Genomic DNA, 10927 nt, shown 5'->3' on the forward strand with positions numbered 1-10927 from the left:
CCGCAGCCATGCCCATGTTCGTGAAAGGTCACCACGTTCTGCTTCTCATCATGGGCATGTGTCACATCCCTGAGGCTGAGGCAAGAAGAGAGAAGGAAAGTAAGTGGCAGTGAGTTCCCGCCGTGTGACAACTCAGTCTCAACTCCTCCTGACCTTTAGCCCCTTCACACTCTGATTCTGCCCTACCTCGGGACCTGCACACACCTTCCACGGTTCCTCGAAGAGAACCATCTGCTCATGCCACAGTGACTTCCTCACCTGGTTTATCCATTCCTAGGCTAGAGGAAGGTGTGGCCCACATCTCAGGGCTGACCTGGGGTTTGGGAGCCCACAGCATCCTGGGTAGGGAGGATCCCTGGATATACAGGGCAGGGAGTTGAAAGCTCCCTGCATGGAAGCATGGGAAATCTCATCATTCAGCCTCAATGCTGTACCCTAGAAAATTATGAGAAGGGAATGATTTGGGAACAAGTGACAAGATGGGATACCGGTACCGTAACAGAATAGCACATCTGCAGGGATGTGGGGGATGAGCCGAGGGTTCACTTACGGAGTTACTCGTCATCTTCCTCAGGGTCGCTGATCTCTTCATAAATCACCGGCTGCTTTCTCTCACGCAGTCTGTGGGTCCAGGCATGTTTCCCCCTTTTGGATCCTATGATGGAGAAGAGTTGGAAGATGAGGGTTGGGTAGGTTGAAGAGTGTTAGGCTCTCTTTTCTCAAAAACAGGAGATGCCTCCATGCTCCCAAGTGCCCATGGGCCTTCTTTACCCAGTTTTTCACATTCTCTGGCTAGAGAGGCCGAGACCTTAGACCCACACCAATACAGGCCAAATGCCAATTAAAGTTTTAGCTTCTGGCTCCTTCTGTTGTCAGGTTTAGATTCCCAACATCTTCACTTACGGGAACATTCACCCATTCCTCCTTTCATTCTGCACGTATTTGTTAAGGGCACACAGGCATACCTTGTTTTATGGCACCTCATTTTCATAGTGCTTCGCAGATACAGCATTTTTTTTTTTTTTTTTTAGAAATTTTCACCAGTTTTACACTTTTCCATTATTATTATATCTGTTAAGGTGATTTGTGATCAGTGAGCTTTGATGTTATCATTGCAATTGTCTTTGTTGTCTTTTAGTCTTTTAAAATAATTTTTGTTCTTTATTTTTTGGGTACACAGTAGGTGTATATACTTACGCGGTATGTGAGATGTTTTGATATGTGCCTGCAATGCGTAATAATCACATGATGGAAAATAGGGTATCCATCCCCTCAACCATTTATTCCTGTGTTACAAACAATCCAATTACACTCTTTTAGTTATTTTTAAATGTACGATTAAGTTATTATTGACTATAGTCATCCTGTTGTGTGTAAATGCTTTGGGGGTACTAGGAACTGCGCCCACAGAAGATGACGAACGTAACCGATCAATGTTGTGTGTGGTCTGACTGCTCCACGGATGAGCTCTTCCCTGCCTCTCTTCCTTTTCTTGGGCCTCCCTATTTCCTGAGACACAGCAATACTGAAATTAGGACAGTGAACAACCCTACAATGGCCGCTAAGTGTTCAAATGGAAGGAAGAGTCGCATGTCTCTCACTTTAAATCAGAAGCTAGAAATGGCTAAGCTTAGTGAGGAAGGCATGCTGAAAGCCAAGACAGGCTGAAAGCTCTGCCTCTTGCACCAAACAGCCAAGCCGTGAATGCAAAGGAAAAGTTCTCGAAGGAAATAATAGTATACACTGCAAAGGAAAAGTTTTTGAAGAAAATAATAATACTAATACTCCAGTGAACACAAGAATAAGAAAGCAAAACTGCGTTACTGCTGAAATAGAGAAAGTTTGAGTGGTCAGGAAAGAAGATGAAACCAGCCACAATACTCCCTTAAGCCAGAGTCTAATTCAGAGCAAGACCCAAACTCTCTTCCAGTCCATGAAAGCTGAGAGAGGTGAAGAAGCTACAGAGGAAACGTGTGAAACTAGCAGAGGTTGGTTTGTGAGGTTTAAGGAAAGAAGCCGTCTCCATAACATAAAAGTGCAAGGTGTAGCAGCAAACCCTGATGGAGAAGCTGCAGCAAGTTATCCAGAAGATCTAGCTAAGATCACTGTTGAAGGTGGCTACACTAAACAACAGATTTTCAATATAGATAAAATAGCCTTCTATTGGAAGGTGACGCCATCTAAAACTTTCATAGCTAGAGAGGATTGACTCCAACTTTGAAAGAAGTTCTACTGTGGGTAAAATGCTATCCAATAGCATCACATACTACAGAGATGTGCTTCATGAAAGGGAGAGCTAATCGATGTGGCAAATTTCATTGTCGTCTTCTTTTAAGAAACTGCCACAGCCACTCCACCCTTCAGCAACCACCACCTTGATCAGCCAGCAGCCATCAACACCGAGGCAAGACCCTCCACCAGCAAAAAGAGTGTGACTCACTGAAGGCTCAGAAGATTGTTAGCATCTTTAACAATGAATTATTTTAAAATTAAGGTATGTACATTTTTAGACATAACGCTATTGCACACTTAGTAGACTACACTGTGGTGTAAACATAATGTTTTTATGCACTGCGAAACAAACAAAAAACAACGTGTGTGACTCACTTTATTGTAGTGGTCTGGAACCGAACCTGCAATATCTCTGAAGTACACCTGTATTGGGTATCAGGCATTGAGCTGAGTAAGCTATGATCTCAGGTTATCACAGACAGAATTGCTTGAGCACCTTTCATGTCATCAGGCTTTCTAGATTTCATTTAATACCTCCAAACAATCTATGAACTATGATTCTTTATTTCCATCTTATGGACTAGGAATCTGGAGCTGAGAAAATTTGGAAGACTTGTCCCAAGTCACGTGGTTTTTTTATATGGATGTCAACTCCAGTCTGTGTCTCTGGAAGTCATGTCTAACATCTCATCTGGAGCTGGGTGAGCTCCTTAGCCCAGCCTGGACCCAGGCTTGTTTGGGATCCATGCCACACACCCAGTCCCCACACCTGAACATAGCCAGGGAAGCCAGAGGGGTTATTCCTGAATTGTTTCCTCTTACCAGATCTCTTGTTAATCTTCTCAGAGGTACTTGGTTTTCCCGGGGGGCACAGCTGTTTCCCATCGTTCTGTGGGCCAGATGCTTCTGCCACTCCCTTCGAATGGTTGCCTTCCTCTGCTAGCTTCTTGAGCATGATCTTTATAATGTGAAGGTCACAGAAAAACAGTATCAGTCACATTTCTATAGTGCTTTAGAGCTTACAAAGCGTCTTCACATGCATTACCTTAATCAATGTTCTCAACAATGCTGGGAGAGTTACACTTACCTAAATAAGGAGAAACCTGGGAGGTTAGAAGGGAAAGGAATGGCCTAAACGAATGGGGTTTCCAGGGCTAGAATGCTTATCTTCACACTCTTTCAAGACTGACATTTGTGCAAACAGCAGAAATCTCCATGTAATTGAGTGTGTGGTGTACAGAAGTTTTGTAGAATAGCATTCTAAGAATTCACAAGGTCTACAAAAGGAAGAGCTTCTGTAAAATACAAGGGATCCCAATATAAGCTTGTAGACTGCTGCTGGGAGAGTAAATGTAAAGACATAGAGAGGGGACAAAACGCTGCTGGGAAAGATGATGTGGGGCGATGAATACTTGGAAGAGAGAGGGAAAGAAATGGTTTGCTGAAATTAATCTAGACATCAAAGAAAGCAGTACCAGATATGGCATACCACCCTACCGAGGCACCAACACTGAATGTGGAATTCAGTGAGGTGGTACCCACACCAATTCTGGTTGCATTGGGATGTGTCACTGACCAACAATACTAAGCTACTCTTTTATTTTTGTGTTTTTGTTTTGTTTTGATTTTGTTTTGGTTTTGGTTTTTGAAACGGAGACTTGCTCCGTCGCCTGGCTAGAGTGCAGTGGCGTGATTTCTGCTCACTGCAATCTCCCCCTCCCCCGGTTCAAGTGATTCCCCTGCCTCAGCCTCCCGAGTAGCTGGGACTACAGGCAGGCACTACCACGCCCCACTAAGTTTTGTGTTTTTAGTAGAGATAAGGTTTCACCATGTCGGCCAGGATGGTCTCGATTTATTGACTTTGTGATCTGCCTGCCTCGGCCTCCCAAAGTAAGGCTCACAACTGGCATTACAGTCGTGAGCCACCGCGCCCAGCCCTTAAGGTACTTTTTACGCAGCTTCCTCGCTTATGAAATAGTGAACAATACATGTAAAATAGGCTAAGGGAAAGTCCTCTCTGAGCTTGTAAACACTGTTTAAATGTAATAATAATAACAATTAATATCTTTCTGGATACTTCTTTGAATTCGGTCTCCGCACTGGCAACCCAACTCCCAGATCCCTTTACCCTCTAAACCAGAGTTGAATCTGCACTTGTGGGATCACTCATTCAGGGGCCTCCGAGGGATCCCCTGGGCTGGGACTGGGGCTTCCCAGATGCCCCAGGTGCAGACAAGGCCCTCAAGGAGCTCACAGTAGGGAGGGGTCAACAGTCAAAGCGATTCCTAAGCCATGCAAGCGGCCCCGGTAACAGAGCAGAGGCCAGCTGGTCCTTCCTGTTGTGAGAGTGGGTGTCTCAACAGAAGCACCAGCAGGCCCTGTGGGGTAAAGCCCTAGTGAGCAACATCTGAACTTCATAAACAAATGCAAACGTGAACGAGTTTTAAATGGCTTGGAGTTCTGGATTAGACTACCCCTGCCACTGCGCCTCAGGAAAATTCTTTAATATCTCTGTACCGGATAGCCTCATTTTATTATTATGTTGCTGATAACCATGATCTAAAACATGGACTGTGATTCTTTACTTCCATTGCATGGACCAGGAATCTGGAGCTCAGAGAACTTAGAAGATTTGCGCCAAGTCACATGGCTTTTATATGGATGACAGCTGAAGTGTGTGACTCATTATTATTTGGAGATAATAACAGAAACAACGTCATAGAGATCTTCTTATGGATTAAAAGAAGTATTAAGGATCACAACTCTTAGTATTATCAAGCCGTCGATGCTACATCAGGTGTTGTGATAGACATGGGGAGAAGGAGGCAATGAGGGCATTTTTTATATTCTCCCACTCTTACCTGTATTCACATCCGTGGAGAGACAAAGGTTCTCTGGTCCTTTAGACTTGAGAGATACTCACCTTTGGGAAGATTCTCTGGAGCCTGCCGAAAGTCGTCTGAGGACGTTCAACTGAAAGAGAACACATCAGAATTTTAATTTGTTGGGAAAGATTTCCAAACTCTAGAGAGACTTCTGTCGCATGAGGGCATTCTGCAGCAGAGGGTTATGAGTCCACTCATTGTTGAGGAGTTATTTGAGATTTGCTTCTGAATTACGTTTAGTAATGGTTGGTTCACTTATCTGTGGCATCAGTTCAGAATTTTCCATCTCATAGTTTATCAGATGGGGGTTAAACCCCATCACAGTCTCATCTTATTCCATTACATATCTTTTACTTTCTCCCAGATAATTAAATTGATTTGTTGGGAAACTGAACCGTATCCACTCAAGATGTGCAACAACTAAAAATCACTGTACACTTCAAATGGGTGAAGTGTACATACCATAAGTACGTCAATTAAGCTGTTAAACGTGTGATGAACCATGGATGATTTCGTCCAGGGGCTCTGAAATATTTTCAGTATAAAGACACTCCTTTAAAGTCAAAAGCTTGGCAGATACTCAAGCACTGGATTTTCAGACCTCTTGTAGTGATTATGGGAGATGGTAGAATCTGGCCTGTTTGTTGGGAAGTAATAGGTCTATTGGAGACAGTTTGGACATTCTGACCTTGTCTTATGATTGTATTGTCAGAGCAGAAGAGCAAGTAAACACATATGTCCCCTTTATATTCCTGAAATGCACAAAGCTCTCTACGCAAGAACCTGTCTTTTTTTTTCACACTATGTTATCTCTGCTCACTGACAAGTGGGAAAGCTCTCTGTGTTGGATGAGGGATCACTCTTTCAAACTCACTTCCAAGCTCATCACGGAGAATTGGGGTTGTTTGGGAATGAGAAGACTATTTGGTTTTAATAAAATACAGAGAAACAGCGATCTTTATTATGTCCTGTGTTCATCACCCTCTCTCTTAAGATATTTATCCAATATCTATATGCTGTTAATGAAACAAACTCTGGAAGTTTTTGGCAGATCTACACTTTTAACATTTTCTTTTTGTTTTTCACTTTTAACATTTTCTTAACTGTCCTTTGATTCATTAACAGTGTTTAGCAAGAACAGCAAGTCCTTTAAAAAAGAAATATTTCAAACTCACAGAAAAGTATGGGGAATAATATTGAGTTCAGTCGCATCTCAACATTACCCCATGACTATGTTAGACCTGATTTATTTATTCAGAATGTTAGAAACACTGTAAACGGGCTGGGTGCAATAGCTCACACCTGTGATCCCAGCACTTTGGGAGGCTGAGGCGGGTGGATCACCTGAGGTCAGGAGTTTGAGACCAGCCTGGCCAACATGGTGAAACCCTGTCTCTACTAAAAATACAAAAATTAGGTGGGCATGGTGGCGGGCGCCTGTAATCCCAGCTACTCAGGAGGCTGAGGCAGGAGAATCGCTTGAACCCAGGAGGCAGAGGTTGTAGCGGGCTGAGACTGTGCCGCTGCACTCCAGCCTGGGCAACAAGAACAAATCTCCAGTTCAAAACAAAAACAAAAACAAAACAAAACACACTATCAACAAGTCACGGCTGAAGCTGTCTGTGCAGCACTCACCAATCCCTGCCCCCCTCCTTCTCCATTTACAGCCAGTCTCCTCAATTTGATGGCTTTTTATTCGCATTCATGTTTTCATGCATTTACCATTTACTTATTATCCATAAAAATACATATTCTTGTTTTGCATGTTTTAGAATTTTATGAATGGCCTCTGTAGTTAACTTTCTGTATGCAATTTTGTTTTCACTCAGCCCTGCTATGTATGAGGGAACAAATGCCTGAGGATCTTTCCCAGGTAGCTGAGCTGAAGAGCAACTGGGCTTGAGGAGACCCTTTCTAGCCCCTTCCCATCTACTCACCCTGATTCCCACGGTTACGGTCATCATCAGAATCATTCCCCTGGAAGTCTGTGGCCTGTTTATTACGCATGAAAAGTGGGAGGGTGACATTGGAACCTAGAAAGAAGCAAAATGTTTATTCCTTAAGGGACAAACTTAGACCCGGCACGGTGGCTCATGTCTGTAGTACCAGCACTTTGGGAGGCTGAGGCGGGAGGATTGCTTGAGGCCAGGAGTTCAAGAAGAGCCTGGGTAACATAGAGAGATTCCCATATCTACAAAATATAAAATAAAATTAGTTGGGCATGGTGGCATGTGCCTGTAGCCTCAGCTACTCCATAGGCTGGGCAGGAGGATTGCTTGAGCCCAGGAGTTCGAGGCTTCATTGAGCTATGATTGCACTACTGCACTCTAGCCTAGGTGACAGAAAGAGAGAGAGAGAGAGAGAGAGAGAGAGAGAGAGAGAAGCCGAAAGGACGAAGGTAGGGTGGGAGATGTGCTGTGATGCCACAGAGACAGTTGGACTCATCAGAACAGACGTCTATGGGAGAGAAACGTGCAGGATCTAGGTACGAGCTCCACTGTGGCCAGCCCCTGCCCTCAGCCCTGACAGGATACGGAAGAGCAGAACACCCAGAAGCTGCCTTGTGATTTTTCCCTGCACAAAAGGAAAATGTGGGGTACTTTCTGCAGCCTAAGAAGTAGCCTAGGCAGGGAAAGGGATGCTCGTGTGTCCCCAGACTTGTCTGTTTGTCTGTTCCTAGAACTTTCTGTTACCTAGTTTAGTCATGGCCTCATACTTTCTCTTCATATGCACACAGCTGATTTTCTCCGAGAATTTCATCTTTTCCCACTCTTTCTTAGAGAAGTATTTGGCAATATCATCAAAGTCCTAGGAAAAAAGAAAGAAAGGAATTCTGGCAGTGACTCAGCTAGGCATGTCTGCCATTCAACTGGAGCCACTTCCTGTGTGCTGGATCTGGGAAGTGGAGATGATAATCCGTCCTGGTTGATGCCATGATTAACTGAGACAACATGGGGACCTTCCCTAGCTTCTCCCCTGCCGCACAGTAGGACTTTAATGCTGCTGGCTGGCTCTCTTCCCACCTTGCAGAATGGAGTGAGAGTCACCAAATGTAGTGCATGGCCACAGACTTGTCTCCAGGGATGCTAGGTGATGACAGAGCGAGGGTGGGAGGCTCCCAAGGGTCCAGATCTCCCCCGAGACCCTGCTCCTTGTCCCCAGTACCTCTGTCCTCCCCTCCTCAGAAACCTGGTCACCCTACTCTGTCCCCTGGACCACTGCTCTGTCCCTTCCAGGTCACGTCACCTTGCTTCTCTTCTTTGATGTTTTAGCACCATCCCTGGGTCTCTTTGCAAAGGCGTTGTCTCGATTCATGGCACCGGGAGCAGTCTGACCTGCAAGAGAAACAGCCCGAGTCGTTCCAGTCCTGTGGAGGGAGAAATCAGTGAAGGCCGGCCACACTCAGTCACCTGGAATCAGGTGTTGCATTTCTGCATCCCGGGCTTATCTGTCCGTGAGTAAAGACATGGGGAGGAGTCAGATGGAAACAGGGAGCCAGGGGTCTCTGGGAGAAGTACTGATTGGGGATGACAGGTTCTATGGGCATAGCAGCCTTGAGTCTTTGGGAGGGGATCGGCTAATGTTGTTAGTAGTTTCCCTGGGGCCAGGCTTACCCTGAAAGATGTACAGACCCTTGTTGGGGAGGCAGGGACGTGACTGTGTAATTTTATTCAGTGGGGGCGTTCTGACACCCCTACTCAATAACTAAAGGAAGGGAAGTGAGTCCCAGAGGTAACATGGTTTCTCTGGTGATGGATCTGATCAGGCAGAGGGATGGGGGGTTCTGTTCTGTTGAAGAGAAACGAGCATCGCTAATATGAAAGGATTTAGAGGCTATTACTGGGTTATTTGTAAATTATTAGAAGGAAGAGAGCTAGAATCTTGGAGACTACAAGAGCCCTCCATCACTTAGAGAGAATGAGGGGCATTTCAATTTGCAGCAATTGGCCAGGCTCGGTGGCTCATGCCTGTAATCCCAGCATTTTGGGAGGCCGAGGTGTGCAGATCACTTGAGCCCAGGAGGTCAAGACCAGCCTGGGAAACACAGCAAAACCCCCGTCTCTACAAACACAAACAAACAATAAAGAAAAACACACAGAAAATTAGCTGGAGGTGGTGGCTCAGGCCTGTAACATCTCAGCACTTTGGCAGGCCAAGGGGGGCAGATGGCTTGAGTCCACGAGGTCGATACCAGCCTAGCCAACCTAGCGAAACCCTCTACTAAAAAAAAAAAAAAAAAATTACATAAAAAATATTAGTGGGGGCAGGGTGGTGCATGCCTGTAGTCCCGAGGCTGAGGCAAGAGGATCTCTGGAGCCCAGGAGGTCGAGGCCAGCCTGGCCAACATAGCAAAATCCCATTTCTACCAACAACAATAACAACAAAATAATAGCATGGGTGAGGTGGCTCCTGCCTGTAGTTCCAAGGCCGAGGTGGGAGGATCGCTTGAGCCCAGGAGGTCAAGACCAGCCCGGCCAACATAGTGAAGCCCCGTCTCGACTGAAAACAACAACAACAACAACAACAACAAACTAGCAGGGGCAGAATGGCACACACCTGTAGTCCTGAGGCCAAAGTGGGCGGATAGCTTGAGCCCAGGAGGTTGAGGCCAGCCTGGCCAACATAGTGAAACCCGGTTTCTACTAAAAAAAAAAAAAAAAAAAAAAAAAAAAAAAAGCGTGGGCAGGCTGGTGCCCTTCTGTAGTCCCACGGCCGAGGCAGGATTGCTTAAGCCCAGGCGGTCGAGGCCAGCCTGGCCAACATAGCAAAACCGTCCGTACTAAAAAAATGAAAAATAGAAAATATTAGTGAGGGCAGGTTGCTCCCTGCCTGTAGTCCCGAGGCAGAGACAGGAGGACTGCTTGAGCCCTGGCGGTTGAGGCCAGCCTGGCCAACATGGCGAAACTGTCTCTACTAAAAAAAAATTTAAAAATAAAAAATAGGAGTGAGGGCGGGGTGGTGCGTGCCTGTAGTCCCGAGGCCAAGGCGGGAGGACTGCTTGAGCCCAGGCGGTTGAGGCCAGCTTGGCCAACATGGCGAAACTGTCTCTACTAAAGAAAATAAAAACTAAAAAATAAAAAATATGAGTGAGGGCGGGGTGGTGCGTGCCTGTAGTCCCGAGGTCGAGGTGGGAGGACTGCTTGAGCCCAGGCAGTCCAGGCCAGCCTGGCCGACATAACGAATCCCCGTCTCTACTAAAACACAAAAATGAAAAAATATTTCCAGGGGTGGGATGGCACAGGCCTGTAGACGCGAGGCCGAGGCGGGAGGCTCCTCCATGATGATCGTCCTGAAAGGCATTAGTTGTCTTTCAGTCCTCAAGATTTTCGGAACCCCAAGCACTTGAGGCCCCTACGGAGGCTTCCTCCTTTTCTATCGGCCCCCATTGCCCCATCTAGGGTGTCCCTTCAAGAGAACCTACCTCAGAGACAAAGCAGTGGCGGCGAAGTCGGCAGCAGTTGGCGACAAAGTATGGCTGGCTGAGGAGAAAATATTCTGCGATGTCACTGCCCCAAGATGATGGACCAATCAGGGCAGTCAGTGAACTCCGTCTGGCCAATTAGAAGTCAGAACAGTAGGCGGGACAAGCCAAGCTGATGTGGGGTCTCTCAGTCCAGGCTCCAGGGACAGAACCTACTCAAAGTGAGGGCAGAGACTCTGATTTTCCCGCCTAAAGCATCCCCTGGGATTGGCTACTCCAAGTTCAGAGTACACATGCTCTGATTTTCTCTTTAAATTCTTTCAAAATCAGAGTACGCATGGGCTGGTTTTATCTTTCCATTTTTCCTATCCCCCCCACCATCCCCCGT

General features: G+C 46.0%; 1 protein-coding gene across 4 annotated transcripts; it reads right to left on the reverse strand.

The window, feature by feature from the left end:
- Nucleotides 1-554: 554 nt before the first annotated feature.
- LOC104675812 (putative protein SSX6) lies at nt 555-8432 on the reverse strand. Of its 4 annotated transcripts, none has more exons than XM_030934069.1 (7): nt 8364-8432; nt 7811-7925; nt 7055-7150; nt 5156-5205; nt 3055-3190; nt 1429-1509; nt 555-652 (listed from the first exon to the last, which is right to left on the reverse strand). In XM_030934069.1, exons 1-7 carry the CDS (start codon nt 8430-8432, stop codon nt 555-557), a joined length of 645 nt encoding a protein of 214 aa, XP_030789929.1. The 4 variants fall into 4 exon arrangements, with proteins under 4 accessions (XP_030789929.1, XP_030789928.1, XP_030789930.1 ...); XM_030934068.1 differs by lacking the exon at nt 1429-1509 and adding an exon at nt 8069-8203 and having other exon boundaries at nt 555-655; XM_030934070.1 differs by lacking the exon at nt 1429-1509 and having other exon boundaries at nt 555-655.
- Between the last annotated feature and the right edge of the window lie 2495 nt (nt 8433-10927).

The sequence above is a fragment of the Rhinopithecus roxellana genome, chromosome 7, assembly GCF_007565055.1.
Source record: "Rhinopithecus roxellana isolate Shanxi Qingling chromosome 7, ASM756505v1, whole genome shotgun sequence".
Classification (NCBI taxonomy): Eukaryota; Metazoa; Chordata; class Mammalia; order Primates; family Cercopithecidae; genus Rhinopithecus; species Rhinopithecus roxellana.

Excerpts from the sequence above, each read along its gene's own strand:
- LOC104675812 (XM_030934068.1), bottom strand. The coding sequence starts at position 8,432 with ATGAATCGAGACAACGCCTTTGCAAAGAGACCCAGGGATGGTGCTAAA. Across the intron at positions 7,926-8,068 it reads AAGCTAGGGAAGGTCCCCAT|GACTTTGATGATATTGCCAA; the intron begins GTTGTCTCAGTT and ends CTTTTTTCCTAG. Across the intron at positions 3,191-5,155 it reads TCCAGAGAATCTTCCCAAAG|ATCATGCTCAAGAAGCTAGC; the intron begins GTGAGTATCTCT and ends CACATTATAAAG.